The sequence below is a fragment of the Neopelma chrysocephalum genome, unplaced genomic scaffold, assembly GCF_003984885.1.
Source record: "Neopelma chrysocephalum unplaced genomic scaffold, ASM398488v2 Primary Assembly neopelma1_164, whole genome shotgun sequence".
NCBI lineage: Eukaryota > Metazoa > Chordata > Aves > Passeriformes > Pipridae > Neopelma > Neopelma chrysocephalum.
Window position 1 is genome coordinate 657,122 of NW_020897826.1, and position 14,265 is coordinate 671,386.

Sequence of the window (14,265 nt, forward strand, 5' to 3'; positions counted from 1 at the left end):
GCCTAGGGATGGAGGAGGACAAAAAAATCCGGTAAAAAACCAGAGTAGCATCAGTGCTGGCACTGGATTTTGGGTTGGGAAGCAGTTCTTTGGCAGCGCTCAGTGGAGTCCCTCGGCATGCAGAGGCTCAGTTACCGGGATCACACCGTGCCAGGGGTGCCGGATCATTGGATCTTTGGTAACTCGCCTTTTGCATCTGTGGCACCTCAGGGACTCGGGAGGAAGGCGGGTCTCTGGGAGCACTTTGGGAAGGGGAGTAGAGGCGCCGATGCCGCAGCAGCCTCGGGGACAGGCGGGGACACCCGGCCCGACTGCGCTGTCAGCGCTCCCGGAGGTGCGGAGCCGGGCGGAAGCACACCTGGGGCCGTGCGGGGCGGGGCCCGCTGTCAGGAGCGGGCGGGGGAACGGCAGACAAAGAGCAAAGAGCCGGGGCCGAGCGGGCACCGGGGCCAGGAGGGGGCGGCCCGGGGGCGGGGACGCGGCGGGGGCGGTGGCCAGAGGCACCGGGGAGCCGAGCCCAGCCCGGGCGAGGGCGGCGGAGGCTCGGGCTGCGCTCAGCCACGAACAAAAGGCTCCTGGAGCTGCCCGCCCCGAGCGGGATTCGCGATACCATGTCTCGCTGCAGCCCCTGGGCGCTACTCTTCGCCCTGGGTAGCTTGAGCGCTGCACAGCCCCGAGACCGGCAGTAAGTACCGGGAGGAGCTCGGGGCAGCATCCCCGGGCAGGGCGGCGGGGCGAGGACTCCTCTGCGAACCCCTCTGCTCGGGGGGAGCTGCATCAGCCTCTTAACGAAGCCCGCGGAGCCCGCCGGAGGGGTTGGAGACTGCGGCAGCGGCACGTTTGTACTCGCCGGTGCAAAAGTGCACAGCGAAGGGAAAGGGAGGGAAAAAAAAATCAAGGAGAAAGCTCCCTTGCAATACCTGCCTCCAGCTGCTCCGGCGAGCGGCTGCAAAGCTTTTATCTGCGAGCAATTATTTAAGGAATCCGGGGTGTTGCGCTGGGGGTGGTTGGAGGTAAATGCTGGGCGCTTACGAGGAGCGTGTGAAGATCCTGTGGGATTAGCCGGGGAGAACCTGCGGGGAAGTTCTCTGGCTTTCAGCTCGTTCTGCGTGTTTAGGTTAATTCTGAACCTACAGCTAGTTCTAGTGTGTTTGGGTTAATTTTGATTAAGATTTGCGTTGTTCTTTATCCCTAGCTTGTTGTAGCCCGTCAGCAACGTGAATAACTGCATTAACTGAGTGCCATGGAGAACTTATTTTCACTTGCTTACTAGAAAATATTTTGCATTCTGCCAAGTTTTGGTGTAACCTGACAGAGCTTAAAGGATCTGTCCCGTCACTGTCAAGTTAACGCTTTGAGTGCAAAGTTAAATATTTAATATTCAAATGCCACTTATAAAGGGATTTAAATATTTGTGTCAAGGGACTGGTACTTCAGAAAGAGTTGCAGAGATTCAGAACAATATGAGTACATGTGCTTCACATATGGCACTGCAGAGCTGGGCTTATGTGACAGTTTAAATCCTGTCATTTCATCCTGAATACAGCTGGTAGTCTTTCTCCCTCTGCAACTAGATCAGCTATCTCTTTCTTACCAAGAATTTGCAGGCTCAGTAGTAACTTTTTATTGTTATTCATTACTGCTCCGATGAACTTTCAAACCTAGCAGCCAGAAGGTTTTGAATCTGCAAGTACCCCATGCAATTTAACTTGAATGCCACAGAGTTCTGAACTTCCTTTGGGGGTAATGGGATCTCCATGGCAATGAGGCCTGCTGAGAGAGAAACATGGGCTTGGAATTTGATAAAAGATGACTTGGGGGCTGTAAAACACCATCGTTCTCATCCCAAAGTGATAATTAATCATGAGCTAACGCAACCTGGTTCAGGAGACTGTAGAAAGGCATGGGCTGAGAAACTGGGCTCTAAGAGGCATCTTAGGAATTGCCTCATATTAAAAAAAATCCTTTTTGGTAGAAAAAAAACCCAGAAAGGTGTGTCATGAAGAGAATATAAATGTGTTGCTTTCAGCCCAATGCATAGAAGAGCTCAGAGCCTGTAATGCTTTTGGTTGACAAATTCCTGGCATGGTGCCATTCTTGGAGGAGTGGTGCAGATTCCCTTCACAAATACTCAGGTTGCAGCATCTCTGGGAGGTCCTCTGGGGTGGCTTTAAAACTCTGTGTGTGCCTGCTAAAATAATGCCTTTTTGCTGGTGTTTTTATACTTGCAGGTCATAATTGTTTAAATAAAAAAGTGGGAATTTGAGCCTAATCTTGTAACTGCAGTTTCTGGGCTGCTTCTATATAAACTGGAAGTTCAGGTGTGTTGCATGTGTGTGAGTCTGACATTTAGAAAGGGCCAAGTATCAGCTCTGAGAACTGTGAAAATGAAACCGTGAAAAATAATTGAGGCAAAAATGTTACAAGTATCTAAACTGTTTCAAAACAAAGCATTAGCTGCAAAACTCTGCCAGAGGTTCAGGTACCTCCTTATTCCTTCATGAACTTTATGATTTTTTATGATTACCTGGTTGTATGTTTAGTTTGTTACATATAATATATAATCAGCTCATTGTATCTTTAGTTTGCTACATATAAATGTATATTATATATATGCAAGAAACATTGATATTGAACTCTTTTTATTTAAATCCTAAGGATTTATAAGCTATTTGTAAGCACTTAGGTTTGTTTCTGTGTGTGTCCTGTGTTCTTTTATTCATGTTAGATATAGGCTTAGACTACTGGTGGTCACAAACGTGACCATACAGGAACAAATATGTCGCAGAGTAGTTTGTTCTTTTTCTTTTGCTACACATAAAGTGGCTCACAAATGATGATAATGCTCTTATTGCTGAGTCTTGACTGATCACTTCTAATTTTGGTTCTCAGGGGTTATTTGATTGCAGCGCCTTCTGTTTTCCGAGCTGGTGTGGAGGAAGCCATAAGTGTGACCATCTTCAACTCTGCCAAGGAGACAACAGTCCAGATCCAGTTAGTGGTCAAAGGAGAAACTGTGTCACGAAGCCACGGAACAGTTCTGGGTAAGGTACTGTGATTCTGAACTTGAGAACTAGTTTGTAAGTTGAGGTGCTGTGGGAGCACAACAATATCTCTTAATTGCTTTAGGTGATAATGGAACTGGAGGCAAACTAATATCTAATTAATTGGCTACTGCTACACCACCTCAGTTGATTGTGTCAATGTGTTTTTGATGTATGTGATAACAAACAGGTCAATAATTTTGGAATACCAAAACATACACAGATGTTGATATTCGAAAGTTTTATAGTGAATATCTTTTCTTTTGAAGCCTGAATATTTGTCACTGGGGGGCTATATAAGGAATAAGATAAGTTTATTTTAAAGAAAAACATAAAATCTGCATCATTATCATCATCATTTTCTTCCCTTATTTAAAAATGAGTGCTGGGAATACAGTCTCCCCATCTTCAGGATTGGGTGTGGCTGAGAGAGGTGGTAATATTTCTGCAGTTGGATAAGTCATTAAAATCCAAGGCAGATAGCTCTATCCTGTGCATAAAGACAGAGTGTTTTGTTTACATCCAGCTTAATGCTGAGTGAATTTACACTGGTGAAAGTGGAGTCCAGTAGCACTGTTGTACCACTGCTAGGAGTGGTGTGAGCTGTGTTGTCGACAAGGCTCAGGCAATCAGGCTCTTTAACCATCGTATATTTTAACCCTTCTGTGTGTTAAAGTTGGGAGTTATATAAAAGCCATTTCCTTTCTTGGAACAGATTGTCTCTGATTGTATCTCCCCTTGTTATCTTTGAAACTGGCTGACAATTGCAAATTAATTCAAAGGGAGTGATGCTTATACATATGGACAGCATATGCTCAGGACAAGTCTTAGGTATGCCTGTATCCAGCAATCAAAATAGATCCTATCAGTGTTTTGAGAACTATTCAAGTCCCAAAAGAGGCCATGTTCCTTTTAACAGCAAAATACTTCTGTAAGCACAGGCTACTCTGTGGTGAAACCTCAGCCTTGATGGTGCTCTCCAACCATAGAGAACTTTGCAGTTTATCTTGGGCAAAAATTGTGAATAAATATGGACCAAGTTTATTTTGGAGAACTCTGCTTGGTCCAATTTGCTCACCCTGCAGATTGTTTTACAGAGCAGGAAAATTACTTCAGGTGAAATCGTAATGAGGGTGTGTCAGGGAGCAGCTCTATGGTATGGGGTCTCTTTTGCTAAACTGCAAATATCTAAAATGTTAGTGCCTTACCTTGAGAATAACTCTCTCTCTTGCTCTCTTATTTTAGATAAAGGAACAATTAAACTGAAGGTGAGTGTCAATTATTTTAAGATGTTTTTGGTGAAAGCATGAGGGGCTTCCCTTCAGCCACATCAGGCATTGCTCTCTGAGCAGCTGAGGCACAAATACATGTCACATTCTGGTGCACACACTGAGGTGGAAGGAACCTGCTCAAGAGGAAGAGTGGAGAGTGAAAAGAGCAATGCTTGACCCATCACAGCTCACCTGTCAGGCCCTTAGACCGCTAAAGAAAATCAGTGGCTCATGGCTCAACATAAAGTTCTGTGTTGGGGTTATTTGATAAGAATGGCAGTACAGAATTCTGTGTAGGTGATGGGGGGTTATGACTTCACATGCAGGCAAAATTGAACTGGACTGAAGAACAAGCCTTTAAAAGTGTTGGCTCTCTTAACTTAGGGCTCACTTTGGACTTGTCATCTTTGGGATGTAAAGGGCACGGGTGGAACAAAATACTAAACTGTGACCCGCTTCTGGAATTGTATTATCAGGTTTTTTACTCTGTAATTTTTAATCTGCTGTCATTTTAAAAATCTGAGGAACTGGTTGAAAATGTGCAAGCGTGCAATTTTTGTTTGGGGGGCTTTTTTATGTTGGTGGTTGGGTTTTTTCCTCTGTTGGTAGAGCTGTGTCTTCCATAGCAGGGTTGACTTCCCCGTGTAACACACCTTTTGTAGTGGAAGCTGCACATGCAGATCATAGATCAATATCACTTTGCATGAGTGATAAAGGGCAGAAGAGAATTTCCTACCGTGTTTTTAGCATGACTTTGCCTCCTTTGAAGTTTATATGTTCTAGAAGGTCTAGTGTGTTCTTCATTTTCTCTTTATTACTAACACACTGTTACACTGAAACGCAGCAGGTGGCTGCTCTTGCTCACTTCAGTGTCACTTGTATTCCCAAAAGCTCAAAGGCTTTTTCTGTGTCTTCCTCACCTCCTGGTCTGTTTTCTAGGTGCCCTCAGGGCTTCGTGGACAAGCCCATTTGAAAGTCTGGGGCAACAGGCACCTGGCAGAGGAAGGGTACATCTTCCACAACTACACCACAGTCACTGTTGACAGCAAAGGGTCCTCAGTGTTCATCCAGACTGACAAACCTGTCTATAAACCCAAGCAGAAAGGTAAATTTTGACAATTTGCCAGATTAGGGCTGCTTTCAAGCAAAGGTTTCTTCAAGGGTGGTTTCTAGGATGAGCTGTCCTGTCCAGCCTCAGCTCTCATGACTAATAAATGTCTTCTTTTCCTTTTTTTAGTGTTGATAAACCTCTTTATGGTGACTTCTGACTTGAGACCGGTCAATGACAGGGTAAAGGAAACTCTTTTTTTTCACAGTGTAAAATATGCTGGAATGCTCGATAGCCTGGATTTTATTCTAATGTACATCTGTGCAGAAATATCGCTGGCTTTTTTAACCTATTTAATCTTATCTATGTGGTAGCTTATTGTATTTGCAATTTAGGTTTTTTTCACTTGGTCACATTCCTGTTGAAGGAGAATACAGGCTTTTGAAGTGCTGGAAAATAGGATGCAAATATGCCAGAGCAGATAAAGAATTTTTCAGACTTGCACCTTATTTAGGTAGTGCACAGATATGCAAAGTATTACTTTTCCACTTAGATGTGTGGATGAAATGTGTGTTTCTCAGGCTACTCTTGGCAAAGAAGAGACGTTTAAACTTTAAACTCTATCGCTTTGTGTATCACACCTTGCTTGTGCCAAGTCAGCTGTTTATCACAAGAAGTAGAAAAGCAGCTTTGTTTCATAAAGTCTTTTGTTGTTTTTTTTTTCTTTCAGATTGAAGCTTATGTGGTGGTGAGTATCTGTCTGCCCATCTCACATGTGTCCTGTACAGGCACCAGGTTCTCGTAGCCTGAAGAGGGTCTGTAGCTTTTCAAGTCCATTATGGCCATTCCCAAACTATCCTATGCAATTATCCCTCTCCCTGTGTCTTTAACTCACAAGACTTTGTGTCTTGTTTTTTTGTTACCACCAACAAAAATCCTGGTTTTCTACCTCAGTCTCAGAAATCCATTCCCATTTTTCAACCTGAGAGGAATTGACTATATTCACTGGGACTTGTAAGTGTAACAGTCCCACTCAGCTTTCCCTTCAGATCCACTCCTGTCCTTCCTCTTGCTGGGCTGGTATAGCAGGGCCAGTCTCATCTCTGCACCCAAACATTTTGATAGTGGACAATAGAAATCCATGGCGAGGAAAGGGCGCTCCTCTCTTCTTCCTTATGAGGTGAATGAGAGGTTTCTTCTGTGTTTAATCTTATTTTTTTCTTTTTTCTTCTCTTTTTTTTAAACCGTGTGTTCAAACAGAAGAATCCACCTTCTTCTCTTGTTTGCGTTCAGCGCAGATTTAATGCTGGCAAAAGCAGTAGAATTAATTTCATCTGACTATGTCACCTAAAAATTGTCTTGTTGGTCATACCCTTTAGGAATAAAGTGTCACCAGAGGTCAGTTCATCCCGTTCGAAAGAGGTGTCTTAAAACAGGTGGAAGATCTGCTGCTTTGCAGCACTTGCTTGTGTGCATTGCTTACAATGCTCTTAAATAATTTTAGAAAGCAAATACCTCTGGTAAAGTATCTTCAGAACACATATATTAGTTACATTTGGACTGTTAGTGACGTGTGTATGTTAAAAAATTAAGTTCTTTGTTGCAAACTGAGTTCAAGGCGTTAGTGATACTCATTTTCACTGTGATGTTTCTCATTCCTAAACCATGTGCAGGATCCTCGGGGGTCACGGATGATCGAGTGGAGCAATTTGAAGCCATTTTGTTGTGGTAAGTTTTTTCAGATTCCTTTTCTCCTTGTATTGTTATTCACCTTTGCTTCTGCTTCCCCTGAGTTGTGTTCAATAAGCCTTGGCAATGTCTGAACAGCGGCACAGAGTTCACAGTCCGATTCCTTTTTTCAGGTATTGTCAATATGACTTTTCCTCTGTCCGATCAGCCAGTGTTTGGGGAATGGCTCATCTTTGCTGAAATGCAGGGACACACGTACAACAAATCTTTTGAAGTTCAGAAATATGGTGAGTTGGCTGGAGCCCAAGTGCATTTGGAAGAACAGAACACTATGAAATGTTTTCTCTTGAGGAAATACCTGAAATAATGCATTTAAAATGTCATGAGGAAAAATTCCTTCGAGCTGTGGGATGGGGACACTGGTAACTGGGTGTTTTGCTAAGATGGTCTTGGTTTCCTGCTGTTGTTGACTGTTCCTCTGCTGGGTTACCCACTCAGCCCCGATGGATCACAAGAAGGATCTGGTCAGAGCTGTGCGGGCTTTCTTTATACTCTGGGCAATGAGTTCTTTTTGAAAAGATTCTGCTGTATTTTTTTCATTGTAGTATTACCAAAGTTTGAGCTGCTCATTGACCCCCCTCGCTACATTCGGGACCTCTCACTGTGTGAAAAAGGAATTGTCCATGCCAGGTAGGAACATATCCCAAATCAAGTTTCATTACTCTGGATTGTAGTACAGTCTCTGGAGCTTGGATCCCATCTGCTGCTGAATTTTCAGATTATTTCTTGTCATCATTATCAGCTTTCTCATGTAAGAGGCTTCTTAGAATGTTAAAAATAAGTTGGAAAACTGTCTGTGCTATTTTTTTTCTGTTTTCTAGATGTGCAGGTAACATGTTATTGCCTTGATATAAGCAGGAAAAAAGAAACTATCTGGAAGTTATTAAATAACTTCTTTCTATTTCAGATACACATTTGGAAAACCAGTGACAGGGAAGTTAATTGTCAATATGACTATAAATGGTGTGGGGTACTACAGGCATGAAGTGGGACACCCTGTCCTCAAGACCACCCAGGTGAGGAAGACCATTGACTCACCTGTGATCTGTGTTCCTTAATCCCACAGCTCTGTTTTGTTACTGATGGGAGATCAGAAAATAAAGAATAAAATGGGATAATTAGGTCCAGCATAATAAAAAATATTACTTGTTTTTGCATGATCTGTTTATGATTTGGGGGGATGGGAATTTATTGGCATAGTATTAATCTGGTTTTAGAGCTTATTGGGCTGAGGAGAACAAGAGATTGAGGGACTGTGACAGAGCTAGTCCAGACTAGGGATAAGGAGGAAAATTAAACTTGCTTGCTTTCTTCCTTCCTTCATCCATTCCCCAATTAACTCTCTCCACTCCTAATCCTATAAAAATACTGCTGCAAACTCCTATCTAGTGCCTGTGATTTAGACCCTCTCTGGATGTGAATGCAAACCTACGTTTCTGTTCCCCAACACAATTTGCAGATTGATGGCTCTGCTGTTTTCGATGTGTGTGTCAAAGACATGATGCCAGCTGATGTCCCAGAGCATTTCCGAGGCACAGTCAACATCTGGGCCACACTGATTAGCTCTGATGGGAGCAAACAAGTCACATTTGATGACTCAACACCTGTCCAGAAACAGCTGATTGATATCAAGTACTCCAAGGACACCAGAAAACAGTTCAAACCTGGACTGCCTTACAAGGGGAAGGTAAGCTTAAAATAGAGCCACCATGAGATTGTACTGACTTGATCTCAGGATGTCACACCGTATTCTCTGGTGTGTTTTTCCCACCTGGAATTGCTGGTCATGTAAACCCTGTTGTTCTATAAATGTCACACTGTGTAGGTAGAAGTCACTTACCCCGATGGAAGTCCAGCTGACGGGGTCACCATCCGAATTAAAGCTGAGCTCACACCAAAGGACAACGTTTACACAAGTGAACTGGTATCAAGGAATGGCCTGGTGGAATTTGAAATCCCCTCCATCCCCACAGCTGCCCAATATGTCTGGCTGGAGGTGGGTAAAAGGTCTTTATAGGATTAGGGGGCTTTAATGTAACTAATCTTGTCAAACCTACACTTTATAAATCAGTGCTACAAACAGGAAATCGCTGCCTTTTTAGCTTCAGCTTCTGGATTTCAACACAGCAAACACTTGCTTTGTTTCTTGTTGCCAATAGAACTGATGTTGAGAACCACCATGAAAAGATGCTTCTCCAAATACAGCTTAACAAGGTAGTAAGGGTCTGATATTTGGGGAGTAATGTTGCTGTTTAAAGATGACAAGAGATGAACAGCTGGAAAGCATAAAATGGGAGAAGGGGATACAACATAAAAGATCACAAATCAGGACTTCTATGCATAACATTCAGATGTAACTTTTTTTTAAAAAGACCAAAGTGACAGCAATTGATGGGAAACCCTCTGGGGATCAATATCTGCCCAACTACTTGTCCATCAGCAGCTGGTACTCACCCAGCAAGTGTCACATCCAGCTCCAGGCACCAGACAAACCTTTCCAGGTATGTTGGCTTCATTTTCGATCATGGCAACAACTCTTAGCTAAAAGTTCTTAGTTCTAATTAAATATTTCTAGGTGTTTCTGGGATCCTGAACTGTTTTTGTTTCCACTCCAAAGGGAGGAAACTTCAAGGAGCTGCACTTCAGCCACCAAAGAATTGTTCAATGTGGGTCACACACAGTGCTAAGCAAAGCACCTTTGTGTTGTGGAGATCATTGGAATTCATGTTGTTGGGCTGGCTTCATTGCTAAAAATCAAAATTAGGGCTGTATAGTCTCACTAGAACTTCCAGTTTAAATCTGTGCTGTATCTGTTTATTCTTCCAGTTACTGAACTATGAACACAGTTGCCTTGTCTTTTGTAGGTTTTGTAGGAGCCTCTCTAAAATTGTAATCCTGCCCTATAAAAGTTGCAATTTCTCTCATAAAGGTCTGATTTAATCATGATTCCTGTTGCATATTGTTTTCTGAGAGTTGTTTAGGGTTTCTTCTTACCCAGGAAGGTGTTCTGAGGGTCTGCATATTGCTTTGTGGGGGGGAAAAAAGTGTGTTTTGGTAATACACACACTTAAATTTCTGTTATCTGTCAGGTTGGTTTCAGATTCTTTGTATCCAAATAGGAGCTTTTTTTTTTTTTAATCGTTGGATTTTATGGAAGTTTAATGGCTAATTAATCTTTTACAAGTTTCCTGAGGTATGGAAAGGGGATTATACACTGCTAATCTGAACACATTGTTCTTATTATAACCTGATTAGAACTAATTCTTCTGTGGGAAAGCTAGGAGTTGGATGACCAGCTGATGTGGGAACTGTTTCCCTGCACTGCCAGCTCTTACTGGGTGTTCCAATTAGCTACATTCATTTTTTAATTAATTCTTTCATCATTTGCACTGGGGGAATTCTTAATACTTCAAATATTTAATGTCACGAGGCACTTTTTGGACTTTATGGTATTCTCACTATATTTAACCATCAGCAGCTCCTTGTAGTCAAGTTCTGCCCTTTTGGTTTGTACCATGTAGACATTCTGGAAGGAGAACACTTGGTGCTGGAGAAAGCGAAGTTTTTCAAAAGATTTTTTTGGGATTTAACATCCAGCCTGAACAGTTTTAGTTGGGAATTGCTCTGCTTTAAATGGCAGGAGGGTCAGGAGTGGAAGCTTCTGCAGAAATCTTGCTGAACACCAGTGCCAACTGCTCCTCAGGTCCCCGAAGCAAGAAGTTTGTGTTCCTAGGAAAGGGGAATTACTACCGAGTCCTATCTGGGGGATTTTTTCTTCTGAGCATTCAGTACTTAGTGAGCCCCTCTGTATACAGGGCTTCAGTGCCCAGAGTGCTATTCTGGAGCCTATTGCAGACATCAGATGAGCTTACCCAGACAAAAAGAAGCTTTCTTCTCATTTATTTGTGTGTTTGACACCTCCCTGAGTGCCAGACTTACAAGTTATTATCAAGACTTGTGTAATTGGAAAGCATTTTCCCTCAGATCTATTCCCAGTAATTTCATGCCACGTTGGTTATGTTTGAATTAGTATTTGCCACATAAATGCAATCCCCGTGTATAATCACAGTTAAACTGCTAAGACTATCAAACACACATCTCTTTCCACCCCCAACCTATCTATCTCTTTCTTTTTTTTGGGCTGGACTACTGAAGGGGTGTCTAAAATTCAACCAATTCTGACAGCTGCTCTGTGCCAAAAGGCTTAACTTCCAGGATTCCAGAGATTCCTTTATTGTTTCATTAATGCATACAACCCCCAGCTCATTCTCCTATAGATTTGCAGGGAGTGGAGAGCTGAACACTGAACTCTTTTTATTGTGAGAAAAGCCCATGACAACAGTGCTAATGTAACACTTTTCAATGCTTATGGTTCTTAGGAGAGGGGGTCACACCTCCCGTGGCCTGAAACCCAAAGGGGCTTCTGTGCTTTATAAATCAAAAGTGTATGTTGCAACAGACCAGATCTTTTGCTTTTCTGTCTCTGGGTGCAGGTAGGAGAGGAGGCTTGGATTGCAGTGAAGTCCACATGTCCCTGCAACTTCACTCTACATTATGAAGTGGCATCGCGAGGCAACATTGTCCTCTCGGGACTCCAGCCCAGTAACGTCACCCAGCAGAGGAGCAAAAGAGCCACCTTCCCCTCCGAGAAGAACATGGATATCACACATTTCCCAGGAACAGGTAGCTAGCAGCAGAAATGCAATCTCCCTCCTGTTTTCAGGGAAAAAAAACACCTTTCCACAAACCTAAGTATCCACCTTTTTTGAATTGGATGCTCCTCAAAGAGTGTAGAATCATTTTGTGCAAGAAAAATAGTGATACATAGAAAAAATTCTCTGAGGGATAATTCTTAAAGAGTTTTCTCTAGTCTTTCTGCAGTCTTTCTCTGTTAAGAAAATTGATCTTTGCTTGCCTTTGGCTCAGCAGAGTAGCAAGGAAGTGTATGATGGGGCTGGGGCAGTTTGCTGAGCTGGTTGAGCTTGAACTGAGAGAACATTAGATGGACTGATAATGTGGATCAGCCTAAAGGAGAAGATCAGGCAGTCCACACAGGGAAGGAAAATGAAGTGTGGACTCCTAGTTTGTCCAAGGAATAACAGAAAAATACAAATCTGGTGAACTTAGGGACCAGGGGGATAAAGAATGGTGGAATTGGGAGATGCATGTAACAGCTGCCAAAGAAAATGTCTATCCTGGTAACCTGTCTGCAGTAGCAACCAGTTTGGGAGTCAGGCAAAGAGTGAAACATGTACCCAACCCAGCTTCTGGGAATCAGAGGTTTGGGAATTTGTAATGACTTTTTGCACTGAAGATTTGTTCTGAGCTGTTGCATTTACAGACTGCCTAAAGGCACTGTGGTTGCTTTGTCTTTGGAAGTGTTCCAGGGCAGGTTGAATGGGACTTTGGGCAACCTGATCCTATGAAAGATGTCCTTGTCCACAGCAGGGGTCTGGAACTAGATGATCCCTAAAGGTTCCTTCTAACCCAAACCTTTGGGTGATTCTTTTTAACTTCTGCAGTGATTGTATGCTCTATAAACTGCGTAACCTTTTTCAAATTCATTTATGCCTTTTCTCTCAGCAGAGTTTTGCAGCAGTAGATACCCTTTTTTTGTTTGTTTTTAATGGCTTAGTAACTTGACCATGTATTTCCTTGATTTTTATGGCTGGAAAAACACCGAGTAGTCATTCCCTATTCCACCTTCACCGTGCTGCTCATTATGTTAAGGCTGCTAATTTCCCATCAGCTTTCACAAAGAAGAGAAAAAGGGAAAAGATTGAACTAAAAAAACCCATGTGCAACAGGGAAGAATGCAAACCTTGGGTGGAGAGTTCTGTGCCTCTCAGCAGTAGGATGGGGCAGGAAGAAGAGAGATTTTGATAAATAAGACTATATTTTTCACCATTTCTGTTCCAGCACCTACCAGCACACCTGCAGCAGAGGTTGAGGTGTGTGTGACGTTCCTGAGGTTCTCAGTCCTTCACTCCATGGCTCCCTTGGGCCGTCTCCTGGTGTACTACGTGAGGGAGAATGGGGAGGGGGTCACAGACAGCCTGCAGTTCACTGTGAACTCCTCCTTTGAGAACCAGGTAGGGGCTCTGGAGCCAGCGGGGAGGAAGGGATGGGGTTTCGTTCTTCCCTGTAGTTTAACCTGCTGACATAACTGGGCTTAAATGTTCATTCCCAGGTTGCAGTGGTGCTCTCAGCAAATGAGACCAGACCTGGTGATGTCGTGAACATCAAGATCAGAGCCGCAAAATCGAGCTGTGTCTGCATTGCCACTGTGGATAAGAGTGTCTATCTGCTGAAAACAGGCTTTCAGCTGACAGCCAGTCAGGTATAAGGTGCTTAAGGCACTGATGTCTTTACCTCAGTGCTGTGATCCACATCTACCTTGTGTGCACCTTTGTACCCAAGGACAGCAGCCTCTGCCCTTTCCCTGCAGGTTTTTCAGGAGCTTGCAGAGTATGATGTATCTGATGCTTTTGGAGCTCCAAAGGAGGAAGGGCACTTCTGGTGGCCAGGCATGTCCTCACATAGACGCCGTAGATCTTCAGTCTTTCCCTGGCACTGGGACATCACCAAGGACGCTCGCTTCGCCTTTACAGTAGGAAGAATGAGCCTCCCTTCTCTATGGAGTTGTTTTGCTTTCATGTTTGCAGGATGATTTTTCAGCTCCATATTTTGCCCATACTAGAGCTGTTTCTCTGAGGGGAGGCTGGAAAGTAATTTTTGAGAACAGAGTTCACTGTTCCAGCAAAAATATTGGAGAGACGTGGTTTGATTTTGGCCAGTCTTGATGAGAGGGCCAGTTACGCTGTTGGGGGAAGGAATTCATGCTGATGCTCTGGAGAATTAGAGGGACCAGAAGGTTCCTCCAGCTGTGGATGAGCTTGCAGGTCTCTTCTGCAGCTCCTCTGACAGGGAAGGAAGGTGGAATGTGAGTCTTTCCTTGTAGTCTTTTCCCTTTTGGACTATCCTTTGGAAATCATTTACATTTCTTTCCTGCCCAAGGTTTGCCAGCTTCTGTGGCCATCTGCATGAAAGATCAGGAATGTTTTCTTTGTATCCTCAATCAAGTTACTGCTTAAATGCCATATATTTAAGTAGTTATGTTTGCTTGGTGTCTTTCTATAGTTAAAACTGACCA

General features: G+C 43.3%; 1 protein-coding gene across 1 annotated transcript in view; it reads left to right on the forward strand.

The window, feature by feature from the left end:
- Window positions 1-583: 583 nt before the first annotated feature.
- CPAMD8 (C3 and PZP like, alpha-2-macroglobulin domain containing 8) overlaps window positions 584-14,265 on the forward strand; it is a 50,790-nt gene continuing 37,108 nt past the window's right edge. The window contains exons 1-17 of the mRNA XM_027701625.1: window positions 584-685; window positions 2,893-3,044; window positions 4,290-4,312; window positions 5,255-5,420; window positions 5,553-5,605; window positions 6,094-6,111; window positions 7,037-7,091; window positions 7,226-7,339; window positions 7,658-7,742; window positions 8,020-8,128; window positions 8,572-8,799; window positions 8,938-9,108; window positions 9,485-9,613; window positions 11,606-11,795; window positions 13,032-13,204; window positions 13,303-13,452; window positions 13,561-13,722. Coding sequence (XP_027557426.1) covers window positions 612-685; window positions 2,893-3,044; window positions 4,290-4,312; window positions 5,255-5,420; window positions 5,553-5,605; window positions 6,094-6,111; window positions 7,037-7,091; window positions 7,226-7,339; window positions 7,658-7,742; window positions 8,020-8,128; window positions 8,572-8,799; window positions 8,938-9,108; window positions 9,485-9,613; window positions 11,606-11,795; window positions 13,032-13,204; window positions 13,303-13,452; window positions 13,561-13,722 — 2,052 coding nt within the window. The 5' untranslated portion in view covers window positions 584-611. The remainder of the gene's footprint in view (window positions 686-2,892; window positions 3,045-4,289; window positions 4,313-5,254; window positions 5,421-5,552; window positions 5,606-6,093; window positions 6,112-7,036; window positions 7,092-7,225; window positions 7,340-7,657; window positions 7,743-8,019; window positions 8,129-8,571; window positions 8,800-8,937; window positions 9,109-9,484; window positions 9,614-11,605; window positions 11,796-13,031; window positions 13,205-13,302; window positions 13,453-13,560; window positions 13,723-14,265) is intronic.